The 21,164-nt window shown below is 29.1% G+C and overlaps 1 protein-coding gene across 6 annotated transcripts in view; it reads left to right on the top strand.

Moving 5' to 3' along the window:
• LOC145746244 (intermembrane lipid transfer protein VPS13A-like) overlaps positions 1-21,164 on the top strand; it is a 42,597-nt gene that overhangs the window by 14,355 nt on the left and 7,078 nt on the right. For 2 of the 6 annotated variants that reach the window (XM_082564479.1, XM_082564478.1), the window contains 45 exons: positions 350-495; positions 978-1,205; positions 1,508-1,621; positions 1,798-1,941; positions 2,197-2,361; positions 2,776-2,959; positions 3,223-3,314; positions 3,738-3,963; positions 4,370-4,543; positions 4,664-4,769; positions 5,088-5,235; positions 5,634-5,780; positions 5,998-6,171; positions 6,286-6,346; positions 6,409-6,552; positions 7,008-7,195; positions 7,729-7,830; positions 8,023-8,228; positions 8,512-8,753; positions 8,961-9,138; positions 9,280-9,434; positions 9,638-9,825; positions 9,992-10,121; positions 10,380-10,510; positions 10,794-10,953; positions 11,430-11,664; positions 12,019-12,186; positions 12,485-12,656; positions 13,090-13,291; positions 13,612-13,722; positions 13,923-14,068; positions 14,410-14,586; positions 14,946-15,044; positions 15,153-15,269; positions 15,430-15,572; positions 15,926-16,077; positions 16,237-16,356; positions 16,557-16,711; positions 16,960-17,129; positions 17,277-17,394; positions 17,481-17,584; positions 18,294-18,420; positions 19,187-19,342; positions 19,858-19,938; positions 20,235-20,842. In XM_082564479.1, coding sequence (XP_082420605.1) covers positions 350-495; positions 978-1,205; positions 1,508-1,621; positions 1,798-1,941; positions 2,197-2,361; positions 2,776-2,959; positions 3,223-3,314; positions 3,738-3,963; positions 4,370-4,543; positions 4,664-4,769; positions 5,088-5,235; positions 5,634-5,780; positions 5,998-6,171; positions 6,286-6,346; positions 6,409-6,552; positions 7,008-7,195; positions 7,729-7,830; positions 8,023-8,228; positions 8,512-8,753; positions 8,961-9,138; positions 9,280-9,434; positions 9,638-9,825; positions 9,992-10,121; positions 10,380-10,510; positions 10,794-10,953; positions 11,430-11,664; positions 12,019-12,186; positions 12,485-12,656; positions 13,090-13,291; positions 13,612-13,722; positions 13,923-14,068; positions 14,410-14,586; positions 14,946-15,044; positions 15,153-15,269; positions 15,430-15,572; positions 15,926-16,077; positions 16,237-16,356; positions 16,557-16,711; positions 16,960-17,129; positions 17,277-17,394; positions 17,481-17,584; positions 18,294-18,420; positions 19,187-19,342; positions 19,858-19,938; positions 20,235-20,306 — 6,758 coding nt within the window. In that variant the 3' untranslated portion in view covers positions 20,307-20,842. Of the gene's footprint in view, positions 1-349; positions 496-977; positions 1,206-1,507; positions 1,622-1,797; positions 1,942-2,196; positions 2,362-2,775; positions 2,960-3,222; positions 3,315-3,737; positions 3,964-4,369; positions 4,544-4,663; positions 4,770-5,087; positions 5,236-5,633; positions 5,781-5,997; positions 6,172-6,285; positions 6,347-6,408; positions 6,553-7,007; positions 7,196-7,728; positions 7,831-8,022; positions 8,229-8,511; positions 8,754-8,960; positions 9,139-9,279; positions 9,435-9,637; positions 9,826-9,991; positions 10,122-10,379; positions 10,511-10,793; positions 10,954-11,429; positions 11,665-12,018; positions 12,187-12,484; positions 12,657-13,089; positions 13,292-13,611; positions 13,723-13,922; positions 14,069-14,409; positions 14,587-14,945; positions 15,045-15,152; positions 15,270-15,429; positions 15,573-15,925; positions 16,078-16,236; positions 16,357-16,556; positions 16,712-16,959; positions 17,130-17,276; positions 17,395-17,480; positions 17,585-18,293; positions 18,421-18,702; positions 18,739-19,186; positions 19,343-19,857; positions 19,939-20,234; positions 20,843-21,164 lie in introns of those variants that run through there. The other 4 variants (XR_014281299.1, XR_014281298.1, XM_082564481.1 and 1 more) reach the window with 3 other exon arrangements.

Here is a 21,164-nt window from a genome sequence, read left to right as displayed (position 1 = left end):
ATTTTAGTTAAAGTGTATTGGTTAATACACAGGCATCACCACATGAGGTCTAGGGTTCAATTCTCATAGCTTGCAAGTCTGTTTATGTACGATTAGTAACGCATAGTAATGTAAATTATATCTAAAAAATTTTGAAAGGATTCTAAATTTCAATTAATGTATAAAAATTTTTTTTTTTTTTTTTTTTTTTTGATTTTTTTAAATGTAACTTTAAAATTTTTTATAATTCTATTTTTACTTTATATTGTAGCATAATTTTTTTAATTTGATTTTATAAAGCGTAACTTCAATATTTTTTGGAAATAAATTTTGAACCTATTTTGTATTAAATTTTTTAATTTGATGCCAGATACATACAAGACCACTACATCAAAGATAAGTGAGCCAGTGATAACACCTGTGAATCCTGATATAATAGAATTACATTTGGATGCTAGTTTAAATTTAATAGAGTTGGATGTTATGGACCAATATAAACAGATTGCCCACTTAGATGTAAGTTTTTTTTTTGTTAATCTATTTTCTTAAAATTTGTGCTACAAACTTCACAACCTAAACATAAAGTAACAACTGTTAACCCAATTCAGTCTTGAGTTGCCTTTGGCAGTTTGGGATAATATTCCATTTATAGCACCATACTCAAGGGTGCTACAGCATGAAAGCAGTGGGGATCGAACTTAGGATCTCATGTAGTAAAGCTAAGTGTTTTGACCACTACACCATGCTGTAGTTACAATTAAATTTAAATTCTTTACTTTTTAGTTTGTAAAATATTATTTTATTTATCTAATTTTTTGGGCATAAATTTTTTTAATGAATCATTTATGAAATATCATAAAATGTGCTCATTACATTCCTTATTTAAAACTAAGTTTTTCTAAGACCTAATGTTTGATTCCCACTGCCCTCATTTAAAGTCAACTATTTGAATTTTTAATATCCTTTTTCTGAATTTTTAATATCCTTTTTTTATTTAGATCAATGGCATTAAAAGCAGTGTAACTTTAACTCAAGAAACAACAAAACTACATCTAAATCTTCTTAACATTATGATAAGTGATCCATCTCCCAACACTTTATATTCAACTATATTAAGTTCTGAGGATGATAAAATATTAATGTTGGAGTTTATAGCCTATAATAATGCAACTAAAGGTCCAGGGTATACTGATGCAAGTAAAGTAGATTCCAGCATTAAACTAAAGGTATTGAAAATAAAAAGATTTATTTTTTAAATTGGTTAAACTATATATGTTAAAAATGTATTATTATTTTTGGCAGTTTGAGCCATTTGTTATTGCGTATTTATCCTTGATGTGGGGAGGCTGACTTTATATAACGTAACATTTACTACTTTGACCCCCTAAAGCATTGGGGTTCGAACATAGGACCTTATGTAGTGGAACCAAGTGTTTTTTAGAGCAAAATTTTATAAATATTTTTTAATAAATTAAATATAAGTTTGAGGTACATATTAAACATCACTTTAATAAAATTGTATTTTTAGATGGGTCGAGTTGAAGTTGTGTTCTTAAACAAATTTGTGAACAACCTGATTGGTTTTACAACAGATTTAGCTTTTGCCAAACAAATTGCAATAGAAACAGCAGCAGATGCACAGGTAACAATAGGTTTTAGAATAACTTGACTTTTTTAGTAAATACATATCAAAAAATTAAAAATCACGAAGAGCTCACAAATATTTTTTTTAATTTTAAAATTAATTTTTTTCTTTTATTTTATTAAAAATTGTATAAAAATCAGAAAATAATTATTTAAATTTTGTTTTTATTTTAGGTAAAAGTGTCAGAAAAAGCACAAGAATTAGCTGATTCTAACCCAAGGATATTACTTGATGTCACTTTGTCAGCTCCAAAAGTTGTTATCCCAATGAACTCCATGTCTAGGGAAGCATTAGTGGCCTATCTTGGTATTTTAAAGGTAAGATTTCTAATAATAAATTAAATAATATATTGTTTTAATAATAATTGAGGTTTAAAAAAAGTAAATATATTATCGTAGTATATTGAAGGTAAGATTAAATGCAAAAAAAGTTAATAAAAAACTGTTTTGAAAATATTAACACGCACATGTGTATATATATAACAGTTTACTTTTAATATGTAAATTGTAAAAACTTTTGCATTTAAATTAATGTCTTAAATGTACTTAACCCATTTTTTTGTTATTTTCAAGGCAAGCAACACATTTAAGATAAACAAACAAAGTCAAGGTGTAGTGATTGAAGATGAGTTGATGGTTTCATTAACTGAGGTTAAGATGGCAACTTGTAAGTTGGATCAAATGTTGAAGGTTACTGATCAGAGATTTTTCCTGACACCAATTACTATGAATGTAGAGGTAAAAATTTTTATTTTTAAGTAAATTTTTTGTTAATTTAAAAGTTCTATATATTTATATTAAAATTTTATATTACAATTTTTTTTGTATATATCTTTATCCTCGATGTGGGAAAGTCGAATGCGCGACTTAGACATAGAGTAACATCAGTTACTCCGACCCAGTCTTGAGTTACCTGTGGCAGTTTGGGATATTATAGATTATAATTACCTGATAATTATGCTGCTGATTAAGTGCTGGCTCAGCAGAAGTTTGTACCATTTATAGCGCCTTACTCAAGGGTGCTACAGCATGAGCTCAGTGGGGATTGAACTCACGACCTTATATGTGGTGTAACAAGTGTTCTTACTACTACACCAAGCTGCCGACAATTATCTTTACTAATATATAAATACCAAAATTTTTAAATTTCAGATTGTTCGAAATTTATCTGCATCATGGTATCACAATATTCCTGACATAACAATCAAAGGGGAAGTCCCTGATGTGTCACTAGAAGTTACAACATCTGTGATACAAGCTATCATTACAATGTTGAACGAAAACATAAATGAAGTGGAAACTGAGGGTCCCAAAACAAGTGCTTCTAAAGAAAAAGGTAAAAATTATTTTTATTTATTTATGCATATACCCATTTATCCTCGATGTGAAAAGGTCAACTTTGCAGACCAAACAAGAATTCTTTTATATTTTGCTTCTGTCTTGAGTTGCTTTTGCCATTGTTAATTTAAAGCTTTGGCTTAATCAAGTTTTATTTTTGTTTGTTTATAAACATGGTTGCGTTAAGGATCGAACCCACAACCTTCTGTGGTTAGTAGTTTACATTGATGTAAAATTTTAACAATGTTTTTGATATTTTAGTTGTGGCTCTAGTTGCTACAGAGGAAAGTGCTGTTGTTAAAACAGTAACAGCGGATGTAACAACAAAGTCACAAATATGGGATACACTAAAGGTAATGAACAAAGTTAAATTATTTTACATTTATTTATCCTCAATGTGGGAAGGTCGACTGCACGACCCAAACATAAAGTAGCATCAGTAACTATGATCTAATATCGGCTTGAAAGTTTGGAATATTATAGATTATAATTGCCTGATAATTAAGCTGCTGATTAAGTGTTGGCTTAGCAGTAGTTTATATTGTTTATAGCACCTTACTCAATGGCACTACAGCATTAAAGCAAGGGTTTAAACCCAGGACCTCATGTAGTGAAGCCAAGTGTTCTGACCATTACAACTTTTTTTTTATTTATTTTATTTTAAATCATATCTTTTTAAAGTTAAAAAATAAAAGTTTTTGACTTTAAACCTTCTAACTAGGTATTAAACAATTGGCTGAATGTAATTTATCATTTAAAATTTTTTTTACTTTTAGGTTTCATTTAACGTGAACTCAATCAACTTAAGACTATTCAGTGATGACGAACATTTTCAACCTTTATCATTTCTACAACTTTATGAGATTAAAACAAATGTGGTGATAAGATCAGATCAGTCAACTAGAGTTGGTTTTATTTTGTCCAAGTTCTTTATTGAAGATTCAAGATTAGGCAGCAAGGATGGAATCACTAAACTTGTGTTAGTTAAAACAGGGACAGGAGGTAAGTTTTATGTTATTTTTGCTATTTTTTGTCCTAATGTGAAAAACCTAATTTAAAAACCTAAACATGGAGTAACTTTTGTTACCTTAAGCCAGTTGACTTTTGCAGTTTTTTTTTTGTTGTATATATATTTTTATCCTTGATGTGGGAAAGTCGAATGCGCGACTTAAACATAGAGTAACATAAGTTACTCTGTTTGGAATATCATTGATTATAGTCGCTCAAAAATTAAGTTGCTTATTAATTGTTGGTTAGAGAAAGTTCATACCGGTTATGGCATCTTATTTACTACAGCTTGGAAGCACTGGAGATCGAACCCAGGACCCTATGGAGTTATCAAATTCCTGTTGTCAATTTACATAATGTGATATTTGTATGTTTTGCTATCTAAACTTTTGTTTTTTAGATGTTCCTAAACAATTAGTTGAAGCTCAGATTTTAATAACTTCAAATGGTTCAACGAATGTTAAGTGTACAGTGTCTTCATTAAACATTATCATTAATGTTGAGTTTATAATGAAAGTCGTCCAATTCTTGTTAACTGGCATAAATGGAAAAGAAACGCCAAAAATAAAAGAAGGTATGTATAATTGTTTTAATTTATGTAAACAAAAATATCTTTAAAAATAAAATATATTAAGTTTTTAATTTAATTTTTTTTAACTTAATATTTACTATAAAATAATTTTTTTATTTTAAGTTGAAGAAGAAAGTGATATTGTTGTTGTAAAAGATGCTAAACTTGAATCCCAAGTTAAACCAAAGGAATCAAAATCTACAATTTCAACCATGAGCACAGACAGCAAGTAAGAGAACAACTTTTATATATTTTAAAATCACTCTTTAAAAAAGTTGTGCCAACTTGTTATGTTTTTAATATTATACTAGTTTATAGCTTGTCATTCGATCGGTGTTTTAAATTTTTGTAATTTGGTAGCAACTTTTAACTAACATTTGCCAGTAATAATTTGCAGTAATTTCATTTTGTAGGTCTATATATTGCACAGACATACATAAATATATATTTATATTGTCAATTGAACCCCATTATGTATAGATTTTAGAATGATGTGCTTCATCTATTTTGCCTTTTTGTACAATTACTTAAGAAATTATATTTTTAGATCTGCAACAATCTCAGTATCTTTTTTTCTGGAAGAACCTGAGATAGTTTTAGTAACAGATATTCATTCTCATGATTCTGAAGCTATTTTGTTGGGGATGAAAATTGCTGCAAACTTTAACACAAACCCTGGATATGGAAAAGATAATGTAAGACTTAACTAAATTTTTAACACCAGTTTATGTATTTAATTATAATGTAAGTTGATAAATACAATTGACCGGCAGCATGGTGTAGTGGTCAGAACACTTGTCCATACTACATGAGGTCCTTGGTTTAATTTTACTGCCCTTATAATGTAGCCTTTAAGCAAGGCGCTGTAAGGTGTATGAACTTCTGCTGAGCAAACATTTAATCTGCAGTTTAATTATCAGGCAGTTATAATTTATATAATATCTCAAACAGCTAAAGGCTTAGACTGTGAAATCAACCTCAACCTCTCCACGTTGAGGATTAATATATAGTACTTTACTATGGAGTATTTTATCATAAAATTAAAAAAATGTATTTATTTACAAACTTTTTTTATGTTTTGAATTTGTTTTAGTTAACTGCAAGTATTACAAACATGAATGTAATGGGATGTTCATTTAAGACTGTGTTGGACAGGCTTTCAAAATCCAACAAAACACACAAGAAGATATTACACCCATTTGATGTTACATTAAAAGCTATTATCAATGATACTCAACAGGTATATACCATATTTTTATTTTTTTACTTCAATTGTCAATGCTTATATGCTGTAGTGCTAAAGAATAATGCTTTATAAATTATATGTCCTTTTAACACCTATATTGATAGATTAACTAACTGGGAATATGATCCAAATTACCAAAAACTGCCAAAATCAACTTTAAATTTTGCAGTTTTTTAAATATTTTTTAAAAATTTATTTATTTTTTTTTTAGAATTTTAACGTTGAAATTAGCCCAGTTCATCTTAAAGCTTCTCCAATTACAATCACTGCTATCAGCGAGATCTCCGCACAATTATCTTTACCACAAGAGGACACTAAAGAGGCAGAGAATTTGTCGAAAGCTTTGTTGAGCAAGAATGTGGCAGCATTATGGGTTTCACAAAAGGTCAATTTAATTAAAAATAATATTATAACATAAGAAAATAACTTAAAAGTGTAATCTATCATTTATTTTAAATTTATTAAATTTAGTATTTTATTAAATATTTATTTAATTCAGATATCTTCAATGAAATTATTGTTTATGGAAGATGATGATTCCTCATTTGTTGATTTAGAAGGTTAGTTATTTAATTTTTTTTTAATAAATTTTATTATTTTAAATTTATTTTTTATGTGATAGATTACAGGGGTGAACTAGTTGAACATAGTATTCCAAGTCTGATGGAAATGGCTCAAATAAAAATTCCCATGATTCAAATAACATTAGAAGCAGGTGTAGGGCACCATACTGTTCCATTACTGATAACAGAATGCCATATTGAAGGTAAATTTAAAACAACTTAAACTTTCTGCCCTAAAGGCTGCATTTTTTTATGTTTGCATTTTTATTTTTTTAACAGGGTCACCCAATATATTTTTCATTCAGAATTTGTGCACCACAAACAGTAGTTTTTTAAATATAAAAGCATATATATGGCAGCGTGGTAAGAACACTTGCTCAACCACAGATGAAGTCCTGGGTTCAATCCCCACTGCTCCTATGCTGTAGCGCCTTAAGTAAGGCGCTATAAATGGTTTAAACTCCTGCTGAGCACTTAATCAGTAGCATAAATACCGGGCAATTATAATCTATAATATCCTAAACTGCCACAGGGCCAATAGGTTTACAGTTCGGGCCTTATCGATGCCAAACTGTTTGCCTTTAAGCCTGGCGTTTACAGATAGCTAAAACACAGCACACCATAACCCAATATTAATACAAATTTTTTATTTTTTCAGGCAGAATAAATAACTGGAGTGGAAATATAATGGACGGTTGGTTTGATGTGACTCTAGGTACGGCTTACTTTAACGATTCCCTCTCACTATGGGAACCTCTTATTGAACCGGTTGAGATTAACCCCGGTCAGTTAGATTGCAAATATGAACCTTGGAAATTAACTGCTAAGATCCAAGCAAGAAAACCAGTAAGTGATAAAATGATTTTAGTTTATTGTTTTATTTTAAGGTTTGTTAACAACATTAGTTTATAATCCGCACTTAGTTGGTATTGTGATTATCATAATATGGTCACCACACTCAAACGCGTGTTATAATTTAACGGTGCACCACAAACAGCAGTTTTTTTTATTTTTAAGGCTTTTAAATTGGACATGACATATAACCAGCAGAGTGTAGTGGTAAGAACACTTGCTACACCACACATGAGGTCGTGGGTTCAATCCTCACTGATCTCATGCTGTAGCGACCTTGAGTAATCTATAAACGGTGTGAACTCCTGCTGAGCCAGCACTTAATCAGCAGTATAATTATTGGGCAATTATAATCTATAATATCCAAAACTGCCACAGGCAACTCGAGACTGGGTTGGAGTAACTGATGTTACTCTATGTTTAAGTCGCGCATTCGACTTTCCCACATCGAGGATAAAGATATATACAAAAAAAAAATATTACAAATAAATGTAAATGGTACATTATATAAATTTGTTTATTGTTAGATTGAAGAAGATGCCACCAACAGTCAACTACCACCCTTGACTTCACTTTCAATTGAGTCAAATAACACATTACAGATGACACTTACTAATGCTGCTTATAAGGTAAATTAAAATATTTTGATAAAGACTTTTTATGCTGCAAAGGTCTCTATGTCATGCAGTGTTTCAAAATTTTATTGTTAACTCTACCATTTTAAAGTTAATCCTAACAGTATATTGTTTTACTTAGAGCCATACTGTTTTTGATTATTTTATTTATTATTAGACTCAGTCAGGCAACTCTTATTTTTTTAGGTGATAAATGATTTGGCTGCAGCATTTAAAGATGCAACATTGAATGACAAACATTCATTTAAACAAGTTGAAACACTATCCAAGTTTCAAAGTGAGGCTGAAAGCAGTGGAGCTTCAATTATTGTTTTAAATCATCTTGGTTTTGAGATTGAGTTAACTCATGGTTTAGCTATTTGTGCAGCTAATATTTTTACATCTGGAAAAAGGTTAGATTTTAAACAAAAGATATTGTTTTTTGTTTATCTGAATACTCATTCTATTAACTCCAAACTAGTCTTTAATTGCCTTTAACAGTTTGGGATATAATTAATTTTAATTGCCTGATAATTAACCTTTCAATTTGGTTTTTGGCTTTGCAGAAGTTAGTACAGTTTATAGCCTCTAACTATAGGGTACTAAATCAGTAGGAATAAATCCAGGACCTCATTTGGTGAAGCCTTGAACCTTTAACTATTGTGTTTTTTATTAAAATGTCATTAACTTTTTTAGGTACAAGATAGAAAATAACAACTACCTACTATTGGATTACATTGAGTCAGAACAACAAGATTTGTGGTCAGTGCTGGCTAACCAAACTAACGACACAAAAAGAGAAAACAGTTATCTTGATATTGTGAGTGGTGGTAAAAGTCCAATAAGGATTGATATCACTTATACTGGCTCCACTCTTCTTTCTATCTCGGAGAAAAATAAAACCTTCCCATTTGTGGCTGAAATATCTACAAGTGCAAGTAAGTTTGAGTTTTTATTATAAACTAGTTAGTAGCACACCCTACAGTTGGGGTTTCATTGTTGTGATCTGGTAGCAACTTTTAACAAATGTTTGCTTTTGATAATATACCTGTACACCGCAAAAAGCAATTTATTTTTTATGTAGGCCTATAACGTTTTAGAAAGAAACAATTTTCAAATAAACACAATTTTTTTACTACATTTAGGTGTTAGAACTGTCACTTTACGTAGCCATATAGTTGTGTACAATCACACCAGCATAGATTTCACACCAGAAGTTTTCAACAAAAACTCGGCTGATATTTTTAAGGCTGGTAAGAAATATTACGTACCCTTGAATCAAGTGGAACAAAAAGCTGTCCAACTACAGCCAATTACTGCTAAGTAAGTAAAATTTTAAAAAATCTTAGTCTTTTAATAAAACTTTTTTTGAAGGTGTGCAGTTTTTTAAAAGAAGTTATAAGGAATTGTTGCATTCTTTTCTTTATACATATTTTGCTGAACTATAAAATTTTAAATGTTTAGAAACCAGTTTAGAGGAGCTTCTTTATCATGGGGAAAGCCAATGACTGACCCAACAATTATAAACTCCAACATTACATTTACTGATGAAGTGGCTAATTTTAAAATGATAAATATTTCTACTTCTTTTGAGGAAGAAAAATTATTTATTGAAAAAGGTAATTTTATTTTTTATTTTCAATGTGGAAAGGTCAACTTAATGACCTAAACATAGAGTAACATCAGTTACCTGAACCCAGTCTCAAGTTGCCGTTAAGGGTTTACAGCATGAAAGCAGTAAGGATCGAACCCAAGACCTCATGTAGTGAAGCCAAGTGTTCTGACTACTAAAACATCGGTTTATATTTTTTTTAATTGACAGGCACCAAATTTAACGAACGTGGGTTGTCTATTCATTTACGCCAGTCGGCCATCATCAAAAACTATCTTCCTCTTCCCATTCAATATGATTTACTCCAGGTGGGATATAATAAGATGGAAACATTAGAACGTGGAAAAAGTGTGGAACTTATTGAAGCTGACATCGGGAAAAGTAACATCAAAATAAAGGTAAAAACTTTTTACACATAGTTTTGATTATTATTTTTTTTGATGGAAAATGGCCTACATTACAGTCTAAACATAGAGTTACATTCATTAATCTAACCCACCTTTGTGTTATCTTTGACAATGTTAATCTTTTTTATGGTTATGCTTTTTAATTTTATTTTCACAGATTCCATCATACCAATCCTCAGAATGGTATTCCAATATCATACTGAGTGAAAATCTGCCAGAATTATCTCCATGGGAATTTAAAAGTTCAAATGACCCCAATATTATTTTAACACTGGCTAAACAAATAAGTAAATGCTTTTATTTGCTCATATTTAATGTCGTACATAAATGTAAGATAATTTTTAGTGTTTACTGAATTAAAACTTAGGTTTATATGTGACAATATTTATCAAAATAAAATGTTTCATCAATTTTTTGTTTATGTTATTTTTGTATTAGTTTAAAGGCATTATAACATAATATTTTTAAATACTATCTTCACACCCATAAAAATGCTAATGTTATAAATCATCTTTGCCTTCTTAAACTAAAAATTTGTTTTTTAGCTTACACTAATGGAGTGATGGAGATAGTTTTGTATTCACCTTATTGGGTTGTTAATAAAACTGGGCTTCCCATTGACTATAGGTCAACTAATAACAACGAAACTTCTGTGCAACACCCAGAAGATGATAAGGTAAATTTAATGTTTTAAATTAAATATTTATATTAAAATAAAAAGATTGCATTTTTGATGTAAAATACTAAACTATTTTTATAAATTAAATTTGAAATGCTATTTCTATAGGCTATGTAGATAAAAGATAATATTTACTTACTTATGATGTAATGTTAATATTTGCTTTAATGGGGGCCTAAAGTTTAATTCCCACTGCTAGCATAACCAAATGTAGTTATTAGGCTACTTACTTTTAAAATTAATTAAAAGTTACAATAAAATGTCAATTTTTAAATTTTAGGATGCAAAGTTTTTTGCATTTACATCAACGAAATTGCTAAAGAAAAACAAACTTCAACTCAGAGTTTGTAATTCAAATTTCAGTGATGGTTTTACTATTGATGCTGTTGGTAGTTCTGGATCCGTTGAATGCAAAGCCAAACAGTTTTCTTATATGATCGGTAGGTAATTGTTTATTGTAATGTTTTGTAAATTTTCTTAAAGTTGACTTAAAAAATATTTTAAATGTAAGATATTTTATATTATTTATTCAGTTTTTTTTTTTAATAATTTTTTTTATTTTTTTGTATATATCTTTATCCTCCATATGGGAAGGTTGAATGCGCGACTTAAACTTAGAATAACATCAGTTACTCCAAACCAGTCTTGAGTTGCCTTTGCCAGTTCGGGATATTATAGATTTAATTGCCCAATAATTAATCTGCTGATTAAGTGCTGACTTAGCAGGAGTATATACTAGTTATAGAACCTTACTTAAGGGCGATACAGCATGAGAGCAGTGGGAATTGAACCCACGCCTTTGGGTAGTAAGTGTTCTTACCACTACACCACGCTGCCAGTTATTTAAAGCTGTCCATATTTTTTACTTGATAAATTTTAATTTCATTTTTTCTAAATTTTAAATTTTAATTTCCAGGTACTGAAATATCTCTAACCAGTTTTGGTTTAACCAAAGTAGTTACATTTACACCTTACTACACTTTTCACAACAAGTCAGACCATGATATTGAGATTAAAGAATTTGATTCTAAACATACAGGTTGGAGAGCCGTGGAATCGGGCAAAAAATTATCTTTTTGGCCAAAACATGAAAATAAATTTTCTGTGTTGAGAATAAAGGGAATCCAATCTTCACTGTCTAATAAGTTTAGGTAATAAAAGTTAATTTTTTTTTTTTGCTTAAGTAATTCAAAACTGACTTTTGGAAAATTACTATAACATGCATCATGATGTAGCGGTTTAAAACATCTGGCTTCACTAGATATATTTCTGTGTTTTATTAACACTGCTTCTATGCTTTAGTACCCTTGAATAGGCAATATAAACAGCATAAACTTTTGCCGAAACTAAAAACCAATTGGCAGGTTAATTTTTGGTTAACTTTAATCAATAATATCGTAAACTGAAAATGTCAACTCAAGACTAGGTTGGGTTACAAAAGTTTTCCCATGTTGAGGCTGCATTTTTTTTAAGACACAACTTTATTGTACACCCTACAATTTCAGGTACAACCGACTTGACAGTGGAGTTTTAGTAAAAGTTGGAGAATGGGCCTTGTTTGTTGAAGTTGGGGTAACTGAAGCTGCCGTCAATATTTCTGTTCGTAATTATTTCCACGGAGCTTCAGCTGTTTATGTTGTAAATGATCTAAAAGAAATAACTCTTAAGTTCAAGTATTTATATTTTAAGAATTTTATGTATGTGTTTTATTATATTTGTTATGTTTTTGTTTATGTATAATAACATTAAATAGGTTTTTAGTTTTGTATAGTTATAGAATATAAAGAGTAATGTTTAGTTTTTACTGCTAACTCTTAAAAGGCTTAGCTTATATTATTGCCATACATGACTAAACAGGTATTGGCATAGAAGCAGCAAGGATCAAACCAAGAACCTTATGTGGTGAAGCCAAGTGTTTAAACCCTACAATATATTTTTAAACAATAAATATATCAATTTTTGTATTCTTAGACAAGATAGATCAGCTGTAATGTCAGTGAACAGCGGGGAAGCAACCCATATTTTATGGCCTGAACCAACTGATAAGAGGGAGCTATCATGGGAAAACCCCAATGGTAAAACTCAAACCATTGATGTTTATCTGGAACAAACAAACTCAGTTGTTATTTCTAACAACAAAAAGGTAAATGTTGAAATATTTTGGGAATTAAAACATTCACAATTTAGATTTAAAATTATTCTTATTGACTTTATCTATGTAGATTTATTTTTGATGTGGAATGCTAATGCATTAAAGGTTACGTTTGTTACACCAACCAAGTCTTAAATTGTCTTTGGCAGTAAGGATGTTATTGGTTATAATTGTTCGAAAAATATCTTGCCATTTGGTTTTTGGCTCAGTAGTAGTTTATACCATTTATAGCACTTTACTCAGGAATGCTACAGCATGAGAGCAGTGTGAATCGAACCCAGGACCTCATGTAGTAAAGTAAAGTGTTCTCATCACTTCACCATGCTGCCAATTAGAATCAAACTAAGAAACCTCTGCAGTAAATCTTACAAATTTATATACTTAACTATACCATCAAGTTAATTTATATATTTTTTTTTGTTAGATTTACTATGTTCTATTGGTGGATGGTCTTCAGCGTATCCTCTTCTTTACTGAAAGTGAAAAACGATCGAAACGAGCCGAGACTTTGATCAACTTTGAACGAGCAGCTTTCGAACTTGATTTTGCTTTGCATGGAATTTCTCTTTCACTAACTGATAGTGCATTACATAAGGAAGTTGCTTTCTTAGCAATTACAAGTTCGGGTAGGTTTGAATTTTCCTAGTGTTAAAATATTTATATAGTTAAGCCTAATGCACAATATTTTATAGTCTAGTCAATAGCCCACTCTATTAAGATTTTTAATTGTTGTAATATGGTCACAACTCTCAACTCATATTTGCCTCTAATAATCTACCAGCACCAAAAACGGCATATTTATAAATTTTGTAAGCCTATTAATTGGACATACATATAGATATCATTCACTTAGCTCTATTATACATAGATTCATATCCAATATATGCTTTTAAATAAAAAATAATTGATTTTTTTTAATTTTAAAATTGTTATGTTATTATCATAGGTGTAGTATGGCAAGAACAACCTAAGAGGAGATGGAAAGAGCTTCCAATCAAGTATAGCAACATGCTTGAAGAAAGTTATCAAAAACAATCGATTGCTGGTTCTTCACAAAGTAATGTTCATATTTTTAGTCAAATTAAAAAAAAAATTTTGCTTGAGTATATATGTATAAAATACATTGACAATGCTACTTTACCAAAAAATTTAATTATTAATTAACAAAAAGTTTTAAATTATTATAAAAACAATTTTCTATTAATCCTAATAAAAAACCAATTTTCATTTTATGAACGAATACTTTTATATTTTTAGCTACAGTTTCAGTTGACAAGTATGTGTTTGACTTAGTAATGATGAGGGTTGTTAAACCTTATTCCTGTCCACTCAAACGTTCCTTCCAACCCGGTGTTTGGGTTCTCATGAGTTCATCTGATAACCAAATGTCTATACATGCTAAGGTAGGTTCATAAATTTTTTTTTAATTAAAAAAGTATAGTTTTTTTTAAAATGCATTTTTAGGGCCCTTAGCTTAGCATGTTGTTTTTGTAATTAAAAAGGCAGGGGTTGGCCTCAGTTTCCCACTGTTGCCATGTCATCAGCTGTTAATATAAAATGATGTGATACTTAAGCAAAGACTTCTAGACTGGATTAACCTAGAGACTGGATTAACATTTGTTAAACTATAAGCAAGCTAATGTGTTTATTGACCTTTTTATGTCAAGGATAAATAACCTGAAAAAAAACTATTGTACATACCATTTGGTAAGGATAATAATAAGATATTCCTAACTTTGTCTAGGTTAATGAGCTTCAATTAGACAACCAACTTCCAGAGGCAATCTTTCCAGTTGTGCTATCAAGGACTCCACTACCACGGAGTATTGCATCAGAAGTTACACCAAAGTCGTTTGCTGAAGTTAGTATCATGCAGAGAACAAACAAACAACAAACTTTTACTCACATCAAGTACTTTAAGGTAGAAACTCTTTTTTTTATTGTAGCTTGTAATATTAAATATGTATAATTTATGATATTACTGGTAAAATAGTGTACTGGTTAGAAAAATAGGTTTTACTACTTAAGGTACTGGGTTCAATCCCTGCTGCTTTTATATTATAGCAACTTTTTCTGTTAAGCTATAAACAATTGGCAAGTTAATTATCAGGCATTGTAACCAAGAACATATAAACTGCCAAAAGGAACTCAATCAAATGTTAGACTGTAAAGTCAACTTTTCCACATCAAAGATAAATAAATGAATAAAAGTAAAACTATAGATTTAAAATAAAAAGTATTTTGGGTTTTAAATATTTTTAAATAATTTAATTGTTGTAGGTTCTTGTGCAAGAGTTTAGTGTTAAGGTTGACATGGGATTTATATTTTCAATCTTGCCAATTTTTGGAGCAGAAAAAACTACAACGACGGCTGAACAAGTCAGTTCTCATGCATTCTAAACAAAACTACTGAATTTTTTTTATTTTTAATAAAATAAATCTAGGTATTTAATTGTGGTAAAGTTTAAATTTTTGTTTTAATTTTAGGATCGACATTACTTTCTTAAAGATGTCGCCATGACAACCAAAATTGGAAATGGCGTTGTAGAAAAGTCTGGAACTTCACTCAACTTTTACGATGTTCTTCATCTTTCCCCACTCAAGGTAAAACTTAAGTTTTAAAGTTATAATGATCATAATAGGTCAAGTTAGGTTTCAGAAGTTTACAAAGGTTTGCATTACTTTGTTCGTTAACCGTTTTGCCGTCTAACATATTTTTTTAAGTATTTAAAAACTTTTTTGTTTAAATTTTGATTTTTTGTAGATTCATGTTTCCTTTTCAATGCAAAACACAGCAAAAAGCAGTGAGGAAGGTGGAAGTGTAATACAATTACCGTTTAACGCCTTTTCTGTAGTTCTTAAATCCATCGGTGTTACAGTTAGTGATATTGATGACATTGTGTTCAAGTAAGTGCTTGCATAGTTATTTTTTCATATTTGTTTATCCTCGATGTGAAAAGGTCAACTTCACAACCTTAGCATAGAGTAACATCAATTACTCCAACCCAGTCTCGAGTTGCCTTTTAGCAGTTCGGAATAGTATAGATTATAATTCCCTAATAATTAAGCTGCTGGTTAAGTGTTGGCTCAGCAAGAATTCATATCATTATAGTGCCTTACTCAAGAAGCTACAGCATGACAGCAGTGGGGGTTGAACCCAGGACCTTATGTTGTGAAATTACAACATCATGCTGCCAGTAGTTTAACACTTAATATTAAAAGTTTCTATCGAATCTAATTAAAGTGTTAATATTTCTTAGGCTCGCTTACTTTGAAAGAAAATTTCAATTTTATGAGAGCTCAGAATTCCTGTCAGCAGTTTCAACTCATTATACTGGCCAGGCTATGAAGCAACTTTATGTTCTGGTACTTGGGTTAGATGTGATTGGAAATCCATATGGACTGGTTATGGGTACATGCTTTCTTGTTTTATGTTTTTAACAATATGGAAATTTAAATTTATTTTATAAGCGTTGAAAAATTTGGAAAAACAGGATTTTATAAATACTAAAAATGAAATTGGTAAAGTTTTTCAAAATATTATAATTAAAAATTTGTTTTATTTCTTTAGGTATTGCTGATGGTGTAGCTGATTTGTTTTACGAACCTTATCAAGGAATTATTCAAGGACCTGAGGAGTTCTTTGAAGGATTGGGGATAGGAGCTCTCAGTCTACTTGGCCACACATTTGGTAAATCATTAAAAATTAAATAAAAATTTGATCATTAAAGTAAAGTTAGGTATGAAAAAATTAAAACACAAAAAATTAAATTTCTTTTATATAAATAAATCTTTTTATTTCTGTGCAATTTTTTTCTATTTTTTAAATTGTATCTTTTTTTAATGTTTCTTAATATTTTATTTTTTTAAACATTTAAATTTTGCTAAAAGGAGGAGCAGCAGGAGCAGTTTCCAAGGTAACAGGAGCACTCGGGAAAGGGATTGCCACGATCACAATGGATGATGATTATAAAAAGAAGAGGTTGGAAAATAAACCGGCAGACCTCAAAGAAGGATTGGCTAGAGGGGGCAAGGGGGTCATCACAGTAAATCCTTTTTGTTTATTTTTAATTAAGAAAAACTTTTTTTATTTTAGCTCAATTTTTTGTAGCTTTTTGCAATTTTGCTTGGTAAGAGTTCCTTATCATTAAGTTGCTAATTAATTTAGGGTTTAAGCAGAAAGCCTGTTGAAATTAATGTGTTTTGTAATGTCATAACTATTTTCAGATTTAAAAATTCCTAATACATTATTTTTTTCTACAAAATTTGTATTTTACATTTTGTGTTTTTTTAGGGTATATTTGGTGGGGTTACTGGGTTAGTAACGAAGCCAATTGAAGGGGCAAAGAATGAGGGGGCTTCTGGGTTCTTTAAAGGGGTAGGAAAGGGGTTAATTGGGGCTGTAGCTCGCCCTGTTGGTGGATTTGTTGATCTTGCCAGCAACACTTTTGAAGGATTACAAAAGTAAAAAAAAAATGTTTTTTTTATTGTCTTATATTTAAAAACATAATTTTTACAATTTTAATAAAGGTTTGAATATTTAGATTCGGTTTTATTATTCAAGTTAACCTTAAAAAAAATAACTTAACATTTTAAACTTGATTTATTTAGAGCCACAGATAGATTGGATGATGTGGATAGAATGAGACCAGCAAGATGGATTGATCCAACCTCTCATATTATTGAACCTTACTGCCTTAAGAAGGCAACCGGAATGTCAATATTAAGGGTACAATAACATTATTCTTACAAGGGTATATTTGTAGGGTAAAAAAATTTTAAATGTTTTTATTTATTTATTTTTTTTCCCATTAGAATATAGATGAAGGTGCTTATGCTCAAGGTATATATTTGGATCATGCAACTTTAAAAGTCAACTCCAAGAAGGAGCCAGTTTCAGTGATTATAGTTGATAGCTTGTAAGTTAATACCTAATACTCCTTTTTTTTATATATATTATTGGCTGATTTATTTAGGATTATCTTTAATATTTTAAAAATACATGTACAAAAGGTGTTACAATACAGAAGGTGGTAAGATGCTGGGTTAACTTAAGTAGATTTTAATTAAATTTATTATAGTTTATATTTAAATGCCTAAAATAGTAATATTTGATTGCACATCAGGGAACGAAATAACGGGTCGCTATTCGCTAAAAGCGAATCGTTTTTTAAAATTAGCGAATCGTTTTTTACAAATATATTAGAAATAGCGAATCAACCAAAAAAGGTTCAGGCAGTGATAAAACTCTCGTGTATATTTTTACGATCACTTTCCATGTTTTGGCAATGCGTAAATTTCGCTCCCGAGATCGTTCAGTTGTTGCGCAATTTTTTAAATGCATAACACAGCCTTAAAAGAATTAAAAATGTCTCGTTTTTCGTGCGAAATATTCTTAACAATTGTGTAACAATACGTTACATTTTAAAAATGCCACGCAACGCGTCAAGTGTTATCAAAAAACGAAGATTATGACTTGGACCTAATAATTACTCTAAAAATGCGACCTCATTTTTAGCGAATCGTTTTTTTAACGGTAATTCGCACCCTGCACATTTATTTACCAAACTTGGGTTTATTTTGTGCCTAGTTAAACTTTAAGTTTATGAATTGTTTTAATAATTTTAGGAATGTGTTTTATGCCCATACTGGTGAAATATTGGGAAAGTGGAAACTAGATTGGAAATTTTTATTTGAAGAGATAACAGATGAACCAGCAATTTGGGCGAATAATTCAATCAAATTTTCAGTAAAGGTTGGTATTAAAAATATTTTTTCACAAGTTTTTTTTAACTGTAAATAACAAAAAAAAAGATTGTTAAAAAAATTAGGCTTTTGATAAACATTGTTTCTATAGGTGCATTTTACTAATTTACTAATACATTTTTCTTTATAAAATAAGCCTATGTTATTATACTAACATAGGAATTAATAAAACAGTGTTTCTACACAATAGCTAAATTTTTTTAGGTAAAGGAATATTAGTTTAAGTAAATAAAATAAAATATTTGTTTAAAAATATTAAAATTTTGCTCAGAAACATAAATCTCGTTCTGCTTTTAAGCGCTGTAAGGTAAAAGGGGTTGTACGAAATATCTTAAAAATCTGAGCATTTTTATTTAAGGGCTGTTGGTGCATTCTTTTAAAGCATGATATTGCTCAATATTTTGGTCAACCATATATATTAATAAGCATAAAAACTAAATTTGGGTTTTATGATTTTGTATATATCATGTTTTAATACATTTATTAACTTCATGATATAATAAAAAATAGGTAAAGAAATGTGGATGTATTTATATTACATAAGTAATATATATACCAGGGGTTTTTTGTTTAAAATTTCTTTTATTATGTTATACAAAAAAAAAATTTGGTTTCGAATTTAGTTTTTTTTAGGGAATTTTTTTTTCTTTGTATCAAAATCTAGAAAAAAAAACAAATGCTAATGTTATATGCTAAAAAAATAAAATAAATGTGATTTATTTTCTATAAGATTTTTTTATTTTTTTAACCATTAGCCAAATGATCCTAATAGTGAAAACCGGGTCAATGCCATATTACAAGCTAAAATGCAAAGGCAACCGTCTCAAGACAAAATTTTTCCTATTTTTGGCCGCCGTAGAAGCACCAAAACTAATATTGCTACTTATTCCACTGCTCAACCTAACGATCCGGTATTACGTTTGGAACCCAACGATTTTAAAATAATTTTTCTTTTAATTTTTGAAAGAATTTAAAATAATTTTTAAGTGATATTGATGAAGTGTGTTTAGCTTATATTTTTAATTACAAGATATTAACAAATTTTTGATGTAATTTTTGATGTATAATCCAATTCTATTTTTTGTAATGTTTGCTGTAGTTGTTATAAGTTTTCTTTTAATTTTTAAGTAATTTCTTTACTTTTTAAATAAGGTTAAAGAAATTATTACCTATTTGTTTAAATAATTGCATGGTTTTGGTTAATTGAGTACTAAAACAAGGAAAGTTTTTTTTATTTTAAAGTTACATGCCTTAGGCTACTTTTTCTGCGTGATTTTTTAATTCTTTACTAACTTTTGCTTTATAATATATTAACTATTTGCAATTAACAATCAAATGCAAATTAAATTAATTGCTTTGTTTTTAAAATTTAAAAATTTTATTTTATTCAAAATGTAGTATTTTAAATAATATTTTTATTTTTTAGACTAAATCTAAGATTGCTTTTGGTATAAAGTCATCAAGTTATACAGCACAGTTTGACCCACCTATGCTAGAGGATGTACAGGTAAATTATTCTAACTAAATCTTGATTTTTATGGTGTTTAATTGCTTGTGAAAATAATTTTTCGTAAAGTATTTAAATTTTAAAAGCCTAATATAAGTTTTATTTTGATATATTTTAAATAACTCTTATACTACTTTGATTTGCTTGTACTAGTGTTGATTATATTTTTTGTTTGAAATAATAATATTGTAGTTTTTTTGTTATTTTTTGATAACCTTAACAAGCTAGAAAGTGGAATCAAACTTTAAAAAATCGAAATTTTGCTAGTATGTTTGACTTTATATTTTAATATTTAGCATATTGTAAACGTTATTACCCAACGTTGGGAAACAAAGGCATGGAAATTGACAAGTTCATTTAAGAGATAAAGAAAATATAAGATCTCTATGTGATCAGCATGATTGTTTATTTGTAAAAATATGATTGAAAAACTTTGTACTAAGTAAAGTGAAATTATGATTTATGTTTATGTCCCATATTTAAAACTATAAATTTGTTGTATAAATATATACTGTACATAAATCTTTAAGCAGATATGTTATTATTGGTCGATTTTGAAATTGTGTTGATAAATTTAAAGTTGTAATATATGTGTAGAAATGAGTGTCAAAACGTACTTAAAAAAATATTTAATTTCATTTAAAAAGTTTCAAATAACTGCTGCCTATTTTAATTATAAAGCCATTATTAATTTACAGTATAATGTTTTTTTATTTTGTTAGATTCACATTTTATGTTATTTCATTTTTGAATAATAATATTAAGGAAAGGGTTAAACATTGATTTAAATTACATAAATACTTTAACTTTACTGCTATTACTTATGCGTGACATATTAACTGATTTATTTGGTTGACTTTTTTGCATCTTCATTGGTCCTAAGTGAATCTTCATCTAAAATCATAATAAACAGATTGAATATATCACAATCATTTATCTACATTTGTTAAGTTGTTCCTTTTTATTGATTGAGTAATTTAAAACCAAGTTGCATTATTAGAAAGTACTATTTGATAGCCTGCCCTATGATTAGCATTTTAATTGTTGTAATATAGTCGCAATTCTCGACCTTAATTGCCGGCGATGATTTAGCTGAGCACCACAAACTGCAGTTTTATTTATGTTGTAGGCCTTTGAATTGGACTTATTTATTGCCCAACAAGCACTACTATATATATATTCTAATTTTTTTGTTACTTTCTATATTAGGAAATAGTTTTTACAAC

This window comes from Corella eumyota, chromosome 3, assembly GCF_963082875.1.
Source record: "Corella eumyota chromosome 3, kaCorEumy4.1, whole genome shotgun sequence".
Taxonomy (NCBI): domain Eukaryota; kingdom Metazoa; phylum Chordata; class Ascidiacea; order Phlebobranchia; family Corellidae; genus Corella; species Corella eumyota.
The sequence above is the reverse complement of the archived record's forward strand: the minus strand, read 5'-3'. Positions and strand labels throughout refer to the sequence as shown.